Raw genomic sequence first — 19,397 nt, forward strand, 5'->3', positions numbered from 1 at the left:
AAAGCCGCCTTTATTTCCAAAAGTTTAAGTCCAACTATTGATAAAGCTGGGAATGAGGACCATGGAAGTCTTCCTAGGTACAAAGAACCAGAAATCATTTTCTTCCTGAGCTAGTCTTCTACTAAGCATTTCATTTATTCCATGTTTAGTAAGTGACCTAAAGGGCCTGAATGTGGACATACCATAGTGGGTTTTGAAAGTTTAGAGCCTGTGGGCACCAGAAGCCATTTTTTTAAGGTCTAGATTCTACTTCTTGTAGATTTTGGGTGGTGCTCAGAACCGATTCCAAGACACACAATTGACCAAATTGCCCAGTCTCCGAGTTCTTTCAAAGAGCCCTCTGAGTTGCTATAGGAACTAAAGAGTTCTGGGAGCAGGAATGAGAGGCCACTGCCAGGCACCGTTTCAGCTCTCAGCCCAGCCAGAATACAGGACTAAGTTAATGGGTTGCCACCCCAGCAAGCATTTTTGCTCTGTCTGGTATTTTGGCTTTCTGGGGGCTCTTCAAGTGACTTGCTCATTGGCCCAGGTTCTCTGGGGAGGTTAATGACACAAGTCACAACTCCAAGCCACCGCCACCCGAGGACATTGGTTCCTTCCCATGTCCTACTGGTAACTTGATGACAGGTATTTGGCAGGGTCTGGGCCCAATGGAGCCGAGCGGACTCCATGTGGGTTTTTTGGCTGTTGCTATTTCAGGGCTTTCCACAAAACTTTCCCTGCTATTGACTATACAGAGCAAAGGTGGAGAGGTGAACAAGCTAGGGAAAAGCCAGTACATCTAGCATTTTGGAGTGGAGAATTTCTCAGACACCCACGGCTACTGTTTCAGGGTCATTATGGAATCAGAGGACTGACCAGGAAAGGACCTTAGAGATCTCATGCCCACTCCATTTTAGGGATCAGAGATGCTGACTGGTATGTTCTAGATCACACAGCCAGTGAGCCAACGTGCCCAGCTGGGGACCTTGGACTCTTGGCTCCAGTGAAGAGTTCTTTCTGCAATCTCTACTTGATAAACAGCTTAAATACTATTCTCTGTCTGACCGACGTTAGACAGCATTCTAGAAATGCATGTGTTTTAAAACTCTAAATAACAAATACGAAAACCTCATACTGTTGATAGTTTCGGTTTTTCTCATGTTAAGATGAGACTGTTATTGCAATGGGAAATTAAAAAAAAATTAAATACCATCTTCAGGGTGGCCTTTGTACAATTACCTTAAACCTTCCGAATTCTCATGGGTGCCAATCCAGTGTTCCCGGGAAAAAAACGAACTACAAGGAAAATATGTCCGTAGAGAATTTCTCTTACTGACTGTTTCTCTAAACTGAGTGTTACGTAGCTCTTCTTAGAATGGTTAATGCTGTCTTGCTTCACTTCCAGCTATACCGTATCTTCCCGTTTTTAAATCTGCTATTGACTATACAGAGCAAAGGTGGAGAGGTGCATGTGTTACACTCCTAATGTTAGAAAAGGGTAACCTGTGATTCTTCTGCACAGTTTTACTTAAAATGCATGTTTTCTTTTCTTAGACACTTTTAAGAATGTGGTAGGTTTGGGGCTTTGATAATAGGGGCAAGGACTGGAGAGTTTCCACAGAATTTCACTTTTTCTGATACTTAAAGATACTGAAAAAAGTTAAGAGGTAGGTTTGCCAGATTAAGCAAATAAAAAAAAGAGGATGCCTAGTTAAATTTAATTTTAGATGAAGAATGAATCATTTTTAGCATAAGTATGTCCCATGCATTATTTGTCATAAAGTTATACTAAAAATTTGTTATCTGAAATTAAAATGTAATTGAGTATCTTGTATTTTATCTGGCAATCCTATGGAGACGGAGGAAGAGGTCATTTTCACAATATATATAGTAAATAATTTACATGTATGCTCTAAACTGTATAGTAAATTTATATATACTGTACATAGTAAATAATATATAGTAAACATATAGTAAGATATTTACTATATGTATTTTACATATATATAGTGAATAAATGTTTTTTTCTGAAATAATATATAATATACATACATATCCATATATGATATACATATATGATATATATGTATATTATATACTAAATTAACTATTATATATGTTTATATATACTTGTCAGTAAAATTGATGCAAACAGAGCTAATTTCTATAAGTAATATATTATTATCTCCCAAGTTCATAAGCCCAGTTCTCTTAAATACAGCCCATTTTTGGAAAGAATAGCTGGTAAATTTCAAATATAGACGAAAACAGAAGTCTTATGTAAAAACATATAGGAAAAATTGTTGGTTCTTATGCTCGCTGTCTTTTTTTTTTTTTTTTTTTTTTTTTTTAAGAAAACCAGATCTTGATTATTACTCACAAAGGCAGCCGTCCCCAGTCCTTAAATGATTTAGTGGACTCAGGACTTCGGCATCTTCTTCATATGAAGATTCAGGAATACCAAAACAGTCTCAATATTGCCAGAGGTTAAAAGATTGAAAAATGAATCCTCCTCAAGAAATATACAATAGCATAGCGATTTTAGGTCAGAAACAGAAAACAAGTGCTAAAAAATGAAAGAACAGCGATACCAATTTCTTAACAATATCCAGAGGGGATAAAACGATAATTATTAGGTATTACTCCAAATTAAAAAAGAGAGAGAGAGAGTCCAGAAGACCAGTTTATAGTTTAACTCTCTGTAGTTCTTAGGCTTAGAGGGAAGGAATTGAAGCTTTTCTAAAAACAGCCAACAGAAAAAATTGCAGAACTCTCTTTTATTTGGATGACTCAAGGAGCCCCGGACATCACCAGCCGTTGAGTACAAATAAGGACACACTAACATAAACGTCCAAATGACATTGGCTCTGTGCCTTCACCCACGAAGGGAGGACCTCATCCCCTGGCATCTGCCGGGGGATGTGTTTCACTAGTGCTCACAGATCATTCACAATATGCCCAAACGTCGCTCTGTTCCATGCCTGCTCTGGTCCTTGTCTTCTACTTAGAGAGATGCCTTTGAGGACCTCTGTGCTGTACTGTTGGGATCAAACATTTGGGAAAGTCTCCTAACGACTAAGGATACCACCTCCCCGTCCCGCCCCACGTCATTCACTGTCACAGCATTTTGTCCTTTCCTTTGCACCTCGAATGGTCTGATGTATAGTTAATGATACAGACTTTATGTCGCGCCTGTTTTGGTTAAGCTTCCTTTCCAACACCTAGCACAATGCTTGGCACAAATTAAATGTTCCATAGATATAACAGATGATTGAAAGATTTTCCTAGTTTAGGCTGCAAAACCCCTCTCATAACAACAACAGTAAAATGGTTCTTTTTATGTACGGGCATTACTCCTAGTGCTTCACATAGATGAACTCATCTACTTGCCACCAAACCCTACAGAAAAGGTACTTTCATTTTCTCCACTTTACAGATAAGAGAACTGAGAAACAGAGATGTTAAGAAACCTGCCCAAGGTCATCTAAGTAATGAACAGCAGAGCTGGGGTTCTGAACACCAACAGTCTGCTTTCAGAATTGGAGCTCTTAACTTCCTACTGAATCACTTCTTTAAAAAAAAGTCCAATAGGTAGTTGGAGGAGTCTTTCCCCCTCCTCTCTATCCTCTCTCTGCTCCAGGTGCCTTTACCAGAAATCATACCATACGAAAACAACCTAAAAAATAATAATAAAATAATGTGGTAATAATAATAGAAATAGTAACTCCCTATCTTCCTCTCTTCCTTCTCTCCTAAGTTTTATTGACCACCCACTCCTACCATGTCAGGCCCATGCCAGGTATCAGAACTCCAAAGATGACGAAGAACTAGTTCCTGCCACAGAATCACAATCTAGTGGGAAGGGCAGAGGAGTCAACAGCAGTAACAATTTAATCTAAATAAACAAGGCTCCAGAGACGCATCTGGTAAACCTCAATGCAGATAATGCTGGCAGGAAAAAGCCAGGGGCCAGCAGGAAACTGACTAGGTTCGTGAACAAATTAGAAAAAAATATATTTGGGCCCACGTCAAGACTGACTCCTGGCTCCTGAGGCTGCAACTGAGAAGTGTGGTCTATACAGCTCACAGGTATGGACTAAGTAGCTGCCAGATGTTCCTAAGGAATAAGGGGAAAGAAAGGCACAAAATTCCTAGCTTTCAAGTAAATCTCATTAGACTCTACAGAGAGGACCAGAATAGAGAAGAATGGATCACACAAGCAAATATCTGAAGGGGAGGAAATACAGCATTCCACTAAGCAGTATAATTTATCATTCTTTTAGAGGAATTTTTTTAAGGGCAAAATTAAAGATTCTATCTCAGTCTGGTATTTCTTTAGTGGCATTTGTCTTGTGCATGGGTTTCTGTCTTAAGAAAGGCTTGATACATATAGGAGTCCATTAGTGGAATGGAGAAAACTGAAAATGCATTACCCCTACCAGAGGTCAAATCAAGGCCTGGGAAATACTGGTTGGAGGGGAAGTGGAAGGCTCCAGTTCTCTTAGTTACTTTTCATGAAGGGAGTGGCAGTTTAACGTCACACAGCCTGCTAGGGCTGGCTCTATGATGTCCTCTCTGTGTGACTTTTTGGGTTAGTTACCTAACCTTTGACATCTTAACATTTTTTATTTGTAAAATGGAAATGATAATAGGATCTCCTTCATAGGTTTTTCTGTAATGATTAAATGAGATCTTGCCTGTAAATTGACTTCCCAATGTTAGATCCATGATAATGCCAACTATCCTTTGTCTTGGTGGTGATGATGGTAGTAGAGGTGAGATGTACGTGGAAGGGGAAGGGGGTGGTTCTTCAGTACTTATTTCTACTGTGGTTGTCTTCACCTCTCCATTTAAATAAGTATAAAATATTGCACTCTAAAAAATAATTTGGGACCCTTTAGACATAAGTCCATTTTCAAATGCCCCTTTATATCAAAATGCTGCATCATATGTCTGTCTCTGGCAAGATTTGTGGGAGTTGTCTTCCATAATGTTGATTTAAGGGTTTTGATGACATGGTCCAGAGATCTCCAATCTCTTCTTAATAAAGTTAGGCACTATATTTAAGCCCTCATTGAATCCATTGATATTTTCTGCTTCTCAGGGTAGGGTGTTCTTAAAGTTTCTGCGTCTAAGTACATATGAAACACGGGTTTTCTGCTCTGGGACTGTTAACCCGGGAACTGGAAGCTCTGTCTCTTGGTTATTGGATGAACTACAATCAAAAGTCCTCTAAGGATGACCAAGGCAGAGAGAGAGTATCCTTGCTGGTAGGTTTTTGTGCCCCCTGGGATCATCCAAGCAGGGGTTTGGGTCCCTCATCCCTACTAGGGATGCTGGTGGCTTTATTCTCACTACCCCCTCCCACAAGGCACTGCTAGAAAGAGTGGCAGTGGTCACCCCTTCATGGTCTCAAATTCCAGTCAGAAAGGCTGTGTCAGGATGGCAACTGCAGCATCTAATTCTGACTACGTTAATCTCTGTGAAATCTCTTGAACCAAAACCATACTGACATAAAAGAGAAATCCAGGAATAAACCAGATTTGAGCAAAGAAACCAGAAAGGGGAAGAGGGTCAACATTTTGGAGAATCCACTATCATGGCTTCCCATGCAAGGAAGTAGCAAATTTCTTAGGGAGCAAATGCTATTAACATTCCCTTTAAATTTGACGCTTTAACTGGACACGACACAAGGCATTTGGCATGGACTGCATTTCCTGTCACAATTTATTTTGGAGTTAGAAAATATGTTTAACTTAAAAACTAACTGAAAGCTTATTTCTCCATTGTCATAAATCAAATCATCCCACCAGTCTCAGTAGGACTTGGGTCCTATCCAAGATTTGCATACAAAACAGAGAGATGAATAGCTTTTGAAATTGGAAGATGTCTGCTGCCTACGGGAACCAGTGAGGGCACAGATTTTTCCAAAGGATTTGGAGTAAGTTCCCAGAGGCTAGTGATGGTCTTTGAGTCATCTGACAAGCACTCTCTTCTCTTTTCATTCTGTTTTGAGGGTTTGGTCAGAATGGCGGCATGCTGGTGGGGTCAAATAAAGTAATCTGATCGCTTCTGTGAGTGCCAGAGCTCTTCTTGCGGATTACTGAGGTTTGAAGCCCTATGAAGTCAGAATGCACGTCTTCTGCTTCTTTGGGATGGCTTCACAGTCGCAGCACGATGGGCAGCTGTGAGCTTCTTGAGTAACAGCACCTTGTAACAGAAGAGACCCTCGGTAAATGCTTGTTGATTGACAGACACGTCACATCGCCTGTCGTTAAATTTTACACCTGCGTGTTTCTTGTTTACCCATCAGTTTTTATTACTATTTAGTCATACCTTTGAAGACCGTTAAATTTTCTTCCACTTCATTATTTCTTTCATAGCCAAAGTTTTCATGATGCCACTAGTACCACCACACAGCCTGCCCCCAAGCTTTTACAGCAGCCATATTTATACTGTTGATCACACCGTGCTGTGTTAATCTTTGCTTATCTCTACCACCCTTTAGACGGAGGGAGAACTGTGTCTTGTGTATCATTGTCACCTGGTGCCTAGAGTAGTAGACAGCATTTCAGAAGTTCAGTAAGTAGTTATTACATAAGCAAAGTCCTGTATTTAGTGTGAGGGCTTTTTCTGAAGCATTTAAACTGACACCTATCAATTCTAAGGCTCCCCCAAAAAAAGATTTTTTTTCCATCATGAATTTGAACTGGATCGCTCAGTTTGCGTGAGACAAACAACATTTGAATGCTTACCTTCACTTTCTATTATATACTGTTCCCCTTCATGCTAATTTTGCTGTCGGAGGTCCAGGAGGAGGGGGAAACATTTTAATTATGTCTCTTTTGAAAAATTTAAAACGCAAATCCGAATTTCTAAGCATGCTTTTTTTTTAAGGTGTTTTTTCTTTTGCCTTTTTTTTTTTTTTTTTGAGTGGCTGACATTTCCTCTTTCAAAGTGAAGTCTAGAATGCTTTGTTTGAGCTTGTGGTACAAAAATGCATAATATCTTTCTAAAACACTCTGCAAATATTTGTTGTGTCCCTGTTATTGCAGGACACCATTCCAGGAGCTAATGAGACAGATGCAAAGATGGACAAAATCATTGCTCTCATTGAGCTTGAATTCTAATGAAGAGGATACAAGCAATAAGCAAGAAAATGTCAGGAAATAAAAGAAAATAAAGAAAAAATGTCAGGAAATTTAAAGAAAATAAAATAGGGGTATGACAGAAAGTAAGGACACAGCCAGAAGATGGCCATTTCTGAACCAGGAAGTGGGTCCCCACCAGACAGTGAATCTGCCAGTGCCTTGATCTTGGCTTTTCCAGCCTATGAACTGTGAGAGATAAATTTCTGTTGTTTATAAGCTTACCCAGTCCATGATACTTTGTTATAGCAGCTCAAATGGACTAAGACAGTAATCCTTACAAAACTGACTCCCAGGTTTGTGTTGCCAGGCCTAGCTCTCTCCACATTTGCAGGAAATCTTGGCTCTACCAAAGCCCCTCTGACAAGAAAGAAAGAACAAATCCACTTAGCCAAGCTATCAAGAATTTATGTTTTGGTAGGCATTCGGCATAAACTAAACTTATTATCCCCACCCCAAGATTATCAATAATCTTTATGATCTTCTCTGTTCCTGGTACCCTAATACTGGAATTACCATCTTCCTTATTTCCTGTGTGTGTTTTGGACACACACACACACACACACACACACTTGGGTTTAGTTAGAAGGGCATGATGTTCTTTGGGGATCCTGGCTACATTTCTGTTAACTTATTTCTTTATGGTTCATGATTTACACATCATAGAGGCAACGAAGTCTCGGAATCCTTGCCCTGCCTGACCTGCCTCTCATACACACGCACACCTGCACACTCTGTGCATTTATACTAAGTGACGCCCTTTACATCCAGTCAGGTCAACCAAGAGTTTTTCTCACAAGTGGACTTCCCTGAGAGGCAGTGACGGGTCTGTGTCCCCAAGGCAAGCAGAGGGGGCTTGTGCATCCTGTACTCCTCCATCAGGGAAACACTGAGCCACCAGAGGGTAGTGTTACTAAGCAGGTCAAGTTTTTGCTTCCCACCCCTAAGCCTCCCGGACAGAAGCCTATGGAGGGCTTTCGCTTTACAGTTGTGTTTTAAGCAGTTCATGAGCACTTGTAAGATGCAAAAAAATTGATGCTTCCCCACATTTTCTCATTTAACCTCAGCAGCAATCCTGTGAGGTAGGTATTACTCTCGTCTAATAGAAGAGGAAAGTGCAGCCCAGGAAGCGTCTGCAAAAATACCTCTGGTCACTCAGCTGATTTCTTCCCATTTGAGCTGCGATCTGAATTGAGATCTCACCCACACCCACTTCTTTTTGCTTCAGCATGCTGCCCAAGCTTCACAAGAGTGTTGACCAGGCTCATATGTGTGGCCTGCGTTGCACCCCCAGAGGTACAGTGCAGTTTGATCCATGGGTTTGTTGGGGGGATTTTGTGTGTTCTGAAATTGCTGGATTCCTATGAAATTCCTTGACTCACTGAAAACACACACAGTAGGTGAGAGAGACAGAGACTAAGAGATAGTGGGAGTGGAGGCAGGGAAGGAAAAAAGCTCACATGTATGGAGCTTCTGCTATATCCTAGATAACGTGCTGAGCTCCTTACATGCCAAGAATCTCTTTAAAATTCTCTACTCTTGAGCCTTTACCGCTTGGCGTTACATTGATTAGGCAGCAATCTAAGGCTTGCTGGTCCATGGAAAGTTCCAGATATTATCTTGAAACAAACAGCGACTCAATGAATTGTTTTAAGGCCAGAAATTAGCACGCTAGGGGAAAGCAGGCTTGCTGCTTTTGGGCGCCCCTCTGTGGCCACCGGCAAAAGTGCTCCAGAAACCACTAAAACGGGTTGTCAGAGCTACTCAACAGAGCCTGAAACCCTTGGTTTTCTTCTTGTCTGTCTTTTCTGCTTCCTGTCATGTTAAGACTGTAAATGTTTAACAGAAATGGGCTTCTTAAATATTAGTGACTGTTTCTGTGTGCTTTCCTACAGAAATATATGGCGAGAGCCTTCAGAAACATGAGGTCTGAGTAAAAATACTGCTCTGCCACTCAGCTGCTGTTGGACTAGCTAATCTGTCTGCAACTCAGTTTCATCTGTAAATTGGAACCAAGAGTCCCTATCTCCTGGGGGTGTTGTGGAGATTAGATGAGATGATGCATGTGACACTATCTGCAGTGATTCATGATATTAGCTCCTTACTTTAACTCTCTTTTGCTCTATACACAGAATTATTTCTACAGACAAGTCTGACAGTAAACATTCTCAGAGCAGAATAAATGTTGCTTTGCTTCAAAACCCTTTCCCAAGTCTAAGCGAACAGCACGTTTCCAGGGGGGGAAAAAAAGGTAAAGAAATCTGGGAGAGCCGGTTAGCTTTAGGGGCCTTTCAGAGAGAGATGCTCTGGAATGTGAATGAGCTAAGGAAAGGAAGAGCTTCTTTTTCAAGCTCTTCACAAGGGGACCTGCCTAGGTCAGAGCTGACTGCTGCTCTGGCCTTCCCTTAGTGACTCTGAGCAAGCTGTTGCCCTGCTGGGTGCAGCCATTTTAGAGGACTTTTCGTGGCAACCACCAACACAGGAAAGGCAGCTCTTCCTCCAAAGGGCCAAAAACAAAAGACAAGGACATTATTCTCTATTTGTATTTAGTTTGTTGACTGCTGCAGCCAGCAAAACTCTACCTGTACATGTCTTGTCTGCCTTTAGTTGCAGGAATATTTCCAAAGCAAGATGCCAACTGTACACTGGTGCCAAAAGCATACACATATTTGCAAAGGTGTAAAGGAAGTAGAAGAAAACACCAGACCCCTGAGAAGCCACTCAGGTTGGAAGAGCCAGGGCTCATTTTGTCCTGCTGTCTGAAGGGATGGGAGGGATGAACCCTCAGGAAGTGAGAGCCCTCCTTGTGTCCCTAACTTCTCTCACTTTACCCTTGTCATCCCTTTGAAAGAGCATGGCCATTGGGTACAAAGAGACCTGGGTTTGTATTCTACCTTGTTGCTTGGCTGTGAGACTCTGGAGAAACCATTGACCTTTGCTGCCTTCAGTTTCCTCATCTGTGAAACAGAGCCCATGATTTTGTGAGAAGGAAATATGATAACAAATGCAAAAACCTCATCGAGTTAATGGAACACAAGAGATGCTCAACTGGTAATTTTTTTAATTAATGGGACTAGTGATATTAAACAGTAGCTTCCTAGAAAATGTGTATGCTTATGGTACATTAGTATAAAACATGTTAAAACAATTCATAAAACATATACCTGTATTTAAAAATATAGTGAAGGATGAACCCCAAAGTTGATGATTTCTGGGTCATAAAATTTAAGGCAATTTTATTGCTTTATTTATGTTTACCTGTTTCCTTGTTTTTCAACAATGAACATGTATTGCTTATAGAACAACAACAACAAAAAAAGTAAAGAGAACTGAGGCTGTAGAAGAATATTAATAGTCCAGAAAATTGTTCAAGATATATTGTTGTAAACAAAAGCTTGGATATATACACCACCACATTATAGTACGTGTAGATAATACATAGAAACTACAGGGGGGGTGTAAATAAAACATTTACGGTGGTCATCTTTATGTGGGGTAATTGCAGATGCTTTTAATTTTCTCTTTTATGCCACATTTTCTACATTTTTACATTAGTTCTAAACGTTCTAAAAAGAAAAAAAATACAATTAAACTGTTTTAAAAGCATGCAAGAGGGGAACAGATACTACTGATAGGAAACAAACATCATGCACATCTATAAAATGACTTAATCTAAATAGGTATGAGCCGCCAAACCTGTAGCAACAATGGTGAATAAATTGCACAGTCAGTGTCCCTGGAATGTGTCTAAACCACCTTGCGTCTGGCCTCAGTGCCGTTGCTCATACTGCTCCCTCTGCCCAGAATTCTTCCTCCTCTGTCCTCTGCCCTGACCCTCTCTTATCCCATTGTCCAGCAAGGAAGCACCTACTGATCATCCAGGATTCAGCCAAATTTTTTCTCATCTGTGAATTTTCCATGCATTTCGTGGCAGACCTCTGCTTATCCCCTCAGTGCTGTGTACATAAGTCTATGGAAATAGCGACAGCATTTTACTGCACTGATTTATTCACATATTCATCTTCCCCTCCTAAACTGCAGGAACTGGGTCCCATGCACCTCTTTATCTTGCTTTTTTCTCCTCCTTCCCCCACTCGCCTCTCTCCCCCCTCCTTCCCCTTCCCGCTTGCTCTCTTCTTTCTTCTCCTTTTTAACAACTTACTTATTAAATGTATTGGGGTGGCATTGTGGTTAGTAAAATGATATAGGTTTCAAGTGTACGTTTCTATAATATATCATCTATATGTTGCATTGTGTATTCACTACCCAGAATCAGTTCTCCTCCCATCACCATATATTTCATTTCATTTTTCCTCTCCTACCGCCGCCCCCCCCCACCCACTTACCCTCTGGTAACCACTAAACTGTTGTCTGTGTTTATGAGTTTTTGTTTCTCTGTTTGTTTGTCTTGTTCCTTTGTTATTTTCAGTTTTATATCCCACACATTGATGAAGTCATATGATTCTTGGTTTTTTCTGTGTGACTTATTTCACTTTAGCATAATGATCTCAAGATCCATCCATGTTGTCGCAGATAGCAGTATTTCATCTTTTCTTATGGCTGAGTAGTATGCCATTGTGTGTATATACCACATCTTCTTTATCCAATCATCTATCAAAGGATACTTTCGTTGTTTCCATGTCTTGGCCGCCATAAATAATGCTGCAATGAACATAGGGGTACATGTATCTTTATGGACAAATGTTTTCAGATTTTTGGGGTAGATACCCAGGAGAGGGATTGCTGGGTCATATGATAATTCTATTCTCAATTTTTTGAGGAGCCTCCATACTGTTTTCCATAGCGGCTGCACCAGTCTGCATTCCCACCAACAGTATATGAGGGTTCCTTTTTCTCCACAGCCTCTCCAACACTTGTTATTTCTTGTCTTGTTGATGATAGCCATTCTAACTGGGGTGAGGTGATATCTCATTGTGGTTTTTATTTGTGTTTCCCTAATAGATAGTGAAGTTCAGCATTTTTTCATGTATCTGTTGGCCGTTTGTATGTCTTCTTGGGAGAAGTGTCTGTTCAGGTCCTCTGCTCTTTTTTAATTGGAGTGTTTGGTTTTTTGTTGTTGAGTTGTATGAGTTCTTTATATATTTTGGATGTTAGCCCCTTACCAGAAGCATTGTTTGCAAACATCTTCACCCATTGGGTTGGTTGCCTCTTTGTTTTATTGATGATTTATTTTGCTGTGCAGAAGATTTTTAGTTTGATATAGTCCCATTCATTTATCTTAATACCTAGCAAAGTGACTGACATAATAGGTGCTCAATAAATGATGATTAACTAATCACTTAATATGAATCTTGTTTCATATCTATTTCAGCGTAATTAGTCTCAATGCCTACCATCTTTAAAGCCTGTTTATTAGGAAATTGTAGGCCAAAATTACAGTTATAAGTCTGTATCACTAGGCCTTGTAAGGGCCTATGGAAAACAATATGGAGGTTCCTCAAAAAATTAAAAATAGACTATCATATGATCCAGCATTCCCAACTCTGGGTGTATATACAAAGCAAATGAAAACAGTATATCAAAGAGATATCTGCACTCCCATGTTCACTGCAGTATTATTTACAATAGCCAAGATATGGAAACAACCTAAGTGCCCATCATGTATATTATATGACATATATATATATATAAAGTTCAGCCATGAGAAAGAAGGATAAATGTGGGGTCTCTTGCCTGAAGCAGTACAGGAAGACGCTTGCTGAGACGAAAGACACAGGCTGGTGGAGGTAACAGGGCAGCGCCACCCAACGTCCCACCTACGTAGAAACAACCAATTCAATTACTAACATTGGAGATAAATGAACAGTGACTTATAAATTATAAAAATAAGACAGAAGTAACTAAAAGCCATGATAATATCAAGACAATATGTTCATTTGCAAGGCATCCTTGTCCTAAATTAAAAGAATTCCAAGTATGCCTGTGCACATGCGTGCAGGAGTGTCCTGATGTTCTGAAGTATTGTTTGCAACTGGACTTCTTGGTATGGTCATTCTCAACTACGGCTACACATTAGAATCACAGGCAATGTTTTTAAAATTATGACCCCCAATTAATAAAGACAGAATCTCTGGCATTTCAGAGTTTTAATTGAGAGTTATTTGCCTTTAAAAATGGAGGAAAGGAGTTGTATTTTAAAACAATTTGAGTCATTTAAGGGAACGCTCCACCAATGTGCCAACAATAGGGTGACCCTAAAATGCCCACTAAGCTAGGATTCTCTTGAACAAACCAGGACATATGCTCACTGTCATGTAGGAAACCCTGCTCGCTGTGCCATTTGTTGTGCGAGGAGGCCTGTGGGGTCTCTGCTCCCGCTCCCCACATAAGAACACAGGCTATGGTGTGGCCAAAAAGGAACACCCACGGAGCCATAGATAGGGGAGTCATACCACTATAGTCTCACTGGAGGCTGGATCCACATGACCTGCAACCTGCTGTCCGCTTCTTTGCCTGCCAGCCCACCGACCGACCAACCAGAGCAGCCGCAGCAGTTATATCAGTGGCTAATTGGCTAACTGATTACAGCTGCTGGTCAACTAGCCACAGCTGACGGCCAGCACCTTTCCACGTGAGGCCGAGAGCCTGGAAACTGCTCTCTGGATCTCTGTCCCCACACTCACCATAGCCATAACCTTGTTTTAAGAGTCATACTTCAAATGGATTTTATAAAAAAATGGACCAAGGACAATTAGTTGTTGCTTCTGTCCCATGATACAAAGCCAATGAACAAGTCTACGCTCCCTGCCAGAATCCTTGGACATTCTGTACCTAATGAACTTCCTATCCTGGTGGTTTCAAAAAAATAAGGATGTGAGTTGGTAAGTGGGTAGAAAACTGATAGCTATATAAAATATATATATATATATATATATATATATATATATATATATATATATATATATATTACTACTCAGATACGGGAGGTAAATTATGCCTGTATATTTTCTTCTTCTCTCCAGGGAAGTTACCCAAACACCTGGTATCACAGGCAAAGAGTAAAGAAAGGTAGAGGGCTGTAAATTCAGTTTAACTTCAGTTTCATTCCATATTTGTGACATGCCTTTCCTTTTAAAACTGCTCAGTATTACCACTCATCAGAGCCTCCTAATTCCTCCAGGTCTTTTCCACTTGAAAGCCTGAGCCAGAATAAAAGCTTTGCACATTTGTGATGACAAAGAACAGAAAATATTAGGGACAGGAGAATCGAAGAAGAATGGTAGCTAGGGATATTGAAGAGAGCATTGAGTCAACTAATCTGGATTTAAATCCCATGACCCAAATTGTCTAAGGCTCAGCATTCTAATCTTACACCCTGTTGTGAGGGGTTTTGTAAGAATCACAGAAGAAAAAAGATTGAAAATATCCTTGAAGATGTGCTTGATTTATGGTTAACTGGTAAACTTGTGGTACTATGCACGTTATCTGAAATGGAATTATTAGACAGCAGTGATCTCATGATCATATAGTGATCCACCAATGCAGATGAAAGCTAACTACTAAAGTATTGTCAAAAGCAATATTTCTAAGATTGATGTACTTAGTGTTATTTTCTCTACATTTAGATTTGTTTCTAGCATCTTACTTTGGTTTTCTATTAACCATGATTTTTGTAAGATATCTTTTCTCTTTTTCTTCCTTATAGTTGACTAATCTATTTTTTCCCCACAGGTTTAGTTAGACGTTCTATTTCTATTCTTTTATTGACTATTTAATTTTTTTCCATGTCTATTTAATTTTACTCAATGTCTACCTTCCTGAAGAGCATGAGGATTTTAGCATATTTTAGTTTTAATTCTCCACCCATCCCTATTCCCATCATTCTACAGAGTATTGTAAAATATTTTATTAACGATTTCATTTTAATGCTCCAAATTTTTCATTGTCATCACTATCCTAATTATCATGATTATTATTACCCTATTTCCATTAAGTCAATAACAAAATCACTATTACCATAAAATATGTATTCTATTATTTATATTATAGTCAAAACAAATACACAAGAGAGGGAAATAAGTATAGATATTGAAAAATTATAAAGGTAAAATTGTGGTGATATGATTATATATTATATATTATATTATATTATACCAGATCAAATAATATAATAATAACTAGGTATCAAAAAAATCCAAGATAGTAATCAAAAAATGGTTAAAAATTAAGAAAATTCAGCAAGTTGCCTGGGAGCAAAAAGAGAATTAGTAATCAATATCTTTGTTATTTATTAAACAAAAAACAGAAGCTATAATAGCAGAAAAGGTACCATTTATAATAGCTACCAAATTGGTAAAATAATAACAAATAAATAAGGAATATACAAAATATACAAAGAAAATTTTAAAATGCCATGGAAGGTCAAATGTAAATAAATTGAAAGGCATACCTTGTTCTTGAAGAGAAGGAATTAGCATCGTAAATCAAGTCCCCCTAATAAGCTTATAAATTCAAGGCAACTCCCCCCACCAAAAATAACACCAACAGTAATATACACATAGTAGATCACCTAATACTAAATTCACATGGAGAAAAAATAATCAAGAATGCACAGGAAATTTGTGCAAAAGAGAAATGGAAAAGGACCAACTCTACTAGGTATTTAAATATAAAGCTACAATGATTAAAGCAGTATGGTACTGGCGAATGGATTAGACTAGGAGTTAGCAAACTTTTTCTGAAAAGACACACATGGCAAATATTTTCAGCTTTTTGGACCAAACAGTCTCTGCTATAATTATCCAACTTTGATATTATAGCACAAAAGCAGCCACAAACAATACATAAACAAATGGTCATAGCTGTTTTCCAATAAAACTTTATTTACAAAAACAGGTAGTTGTCTGGATTTAGCCTACTGGTTATAGGACCATGGATTTTTTTAAAAGATCCAAACTAGAAACAAATATATGTGGATAATTAGTATATGATAAAGAAGGTACTGCTTATCAATATAAAAAGGATGTATTGCTCAATAAATTTTTGGACAAATGGTCATCCATCTGAGAAAAAAAGTAAAGTTGCATCCTAACCTCATTCTTTAAATCATTCCAAATGGATCAAAAATTGAAACATAAAAGCTAAAACCATTAAAGTACTAGAAAAAATAGGAATATTTTTATGAACTAAGCATGGACACAAACCCAAAAGCTACAAATGAAAAGACTGAAGAATTATAATAGATTTCACAGAAATAAAAGTTTCTGCAAGGCACCATCTACCACCAATAAAAACATGGGGCAGGGAAACACTATTAACTCAAATCACACATCCTACAGCTAGTGATTGAAGTAATGGTTTCTGTCATTCTTGTAATCTGGTTTCCCCTGCTATTTTTAAGTACCAATAAATACCAGTGTTTTTGTTACAATGAAACTATTATCTTGACATTTTTAAAATTTAAGACCATTTGTATCTTGAAATGAAGATCAAAGATTTTACTTGTCAATTTATGTAAGAACACGAAACAATTTGCATTCTGTAAGTCTGGACATGTGCAAACAACTATTTTCGCATCAGTACCCGCATCAGATAGAAATGATTGACATGGTGCCCTAGTAGAATTTTTGTTTATGAAATGACAAGTTAAGAAGCCTTCTTCCCACAATTGCTGCTATGCAATTTTTGATGAAAATGCTTGCTAAACAAAACTCTACTTTATAAGATTAGACACTTTGTTAAAATTATGAATTGAACAAAGGTACACTCATTTAGAAAGCATTGTTCTATACCACCATAATCCTCAAGAGAAGGAAGATAATGACAATAAACAAAGAAAAGCTTTTATTGCAAGAGTAGTTTTCATTCTAGCTCAAAGACTTCCTAACCCAGTGAAATATAAATACAGTAATATTGGCATTAACCCAGGTAACTAGATCAGAATTTCCAACTATAACGATGAAACTTAAATTAACAAAGGTTAAACAAAGAAAACCTTCCTTTGAAACAAAAGAACAGCTCATTTTCAATTTAATGATTACATTTCCTGCTAAAGAACAAATAGTTGATTAAAATTTTCTCACCAACAAAGAGAGAGGACAATTTGGAGATGGATTCTAAGTTAAATAATTGAAGTTAGCTTATACTTATCTCTTCATTATTCCTCAGGCTACTATAAAACCAGGAAGAGGCATAAGATGAAACTTTGGTCAAGGTTCACCCCGTGGGACTGCTGTGGATTGAATTGTGTCACATCACTCCCCCAAAGGTACGCTGAAGTCCTAATCCCTGCTACCTGTTAATGTGACTGTATTTGAACATAGAATTCTTGCAGATAGAATCAAATTAAGATGAAAGCATTCTCAATTAGGGTGGGGCCCTAACTCAGTCTAACTGGTGTCTTCATAAGAAGAGAAAACAAACACAGATACACAGTGAGAACACCATGTGACAACAAAGGTAGAAACAGAGGTGATATATCTACAAACCAAGGGACACCAAGGATTGATGAAAACCATGGGAAAGAATATTAGGAAGAGTCAAAGAAGGATTCATCCCTAAAACCTTCAGAGGGAGCATGGCCCTGCTGATCACCGTTTTTGGACTTGCAGCCTCCAGAGCTGTGAGAAAAAATGTATCTGTTGTTTTAAGCCACCCAGTTTGTCGTATTCATGATGGCACACATAGGAAAGTAATATAGGGACTTAATTCCCCTGTATGTCCATATTATGCCCTCTGGTCCTGTGCAGCCACTGGAGAAACCAGACCCCAGGTCCTGTGGTGTGTGTACCTGGCAGTGATGGAAGGAGCCAGTGTCCTTGTGAGTCTGGTCAGGGTGGGCTCATTTCTGAGGTGATGGAATGATAGAGGCCATGGAGACCTGGTGGATGAGTTAGAAACTTTTGAGTTTAAAGTTATAGGGGCAGCAGTGGCAGCTGGGTTCATAATCAAAGTGGCCAAAGGCCCAGGAGATCAGGGAAGCTGAGGGGCCGGATTTGGCCAGCCCAATGCATATTCCAGATCAACTCAGACTGTGGCGCTTGGGTCCGGCTTCCTCTCAGTTAATCCTAGACTTATACCTCTTCTTGTTCATCTCATCCTTGCATCTTTTTTTTCTCACCCTGTTGCCATTTTTTTCTCACCCTGTTGCCATTTTTTTCTATTACATACAAAATTTGTTTCATTTAAGAAACTTTCATATAGTCCTTGCTAAGTACCAGGCACTGAACTAAACTCCTTTAATTTTTAGAGCACTTTTAAGTTCACAGCAAAATTCATCAGAAAGTACAAGAGTTCCCATGGATGCCCTGTCCCCTCCCCCCAATATGTGCACAGCCTCCCCTACTATCAGCATGTGGCACTAGAATGGGACATTTGTTAACATCGATGAACCTACATTAACATGTCATTATCTACCAAAGTCCATAGTTTACGTTAGGGTTCACTCTTGATGTACATTCTATGCATTTTGATCAATATAATGACGTATATCTAAATAATAGCAGTATCATCCAGAGTAGTTTCACGGCCCTAAAAATCCTCTGTGTTCCATGGGTTCATCCCTCCTTCCCCCAACTCCTGGCAACCACTGATCTTTTTACTGTCTCCGTAGTTTAGCCTTTTCCAGAATGTCCTATAGGTGGAAACATACAGTATATAAACTTTTCAAATTGGCTTCTTTCACTTAGTAATAATGCATTTAAGTTTCCTCCATGTCTTTTCATGACTTGATAGCTCATTTCTTTTTAGTAGTGAACAATGTTTCATTGACTGGAAGTATCACAGTTTATTTACCCTTCTCATCACAGCTGGGGTCTTTTCTCATGACTCTTCGTCCTGCCCATTAGGCGCGCTGACTTGCACAGGCAGTATGACAGAAAGCCTAGCTGCTCATCTGAACTCAGCTCAGGCCTGGGCTCCACTGCCGGTTTCTTTAGCAAGCCATTGAACCTCTCTGTTCTGTAATGCCCCAATCGCTAACGTAGAGGACAGCATTATCACTTTCCTCGTAAGGCTGTGGGATTAAATGAAATAATACATGTAAATGCTTGGCCCAGGGCTTCACTCAGCACATGTCAGATGTGGGACTGATGGCCTGATTTTAGGAAGGCAAAATTTATTGGATTGATTTTCTTTTGAACCCCGTGTGATTTAAGAAGTTTCCTCTTCTAAGACTTCTGGAAGTTGTTATGTGTTATATGTATAAATGGAGAATTTATGAAAACATGTATTATCACCTAACAACAATGCAATAATAGAGAATAGAACAAAGAACCTGTTTCATTATTCAAAGTGTGAAATTCTATA

General features: G+C 39.0%; 1 protein-coding gene across 6 annotated transcripts in view; it reads left to right on the forward strand.

Moving 5' to 3' along the window:
- The window catches only part of LOC109456203 (uncharacterized), a 366,695-nt gene that overhangs the window by 126,437 nt on the left and 220,861 nt on the right, over nucleotides 1-19,397 (forward strand). For all 6 annotated transcript variants that reach the window (XR_016019022.1, XR_016019024.1, XR_016019023.1 and 3 more), the window contains exon 3: nucleotides 17,259-17,358. Coding sequence is in view for 3 of the 6 variants with exons in the window: in XM_088792480.1 (XP_088648606.1) it covers nucleotides 17,288-17,358 (71 nt within the window). In the remaining 3 variants the exon portion in view is untranslated. The remainder of the gene's footprint in view (nucleotides 1-17,258; nucleotides 17,359-19,397) is intronic.

Source organism: Rhinolophus sinicus, chromosome 15, assembly GCF_057876585.1.
Source record: "Rhinolophus sinicus isolate RSI-liver-muscle chromosome 15, RSI-T2T, whole genome shotgun sequence".
Lineage (NCBI taxonomy): Eukaryota > Metazoa > Chordata > Mammalia > Chiroptera > Rhinolophidae > Rhinolophus > Rhinolophus sinicus.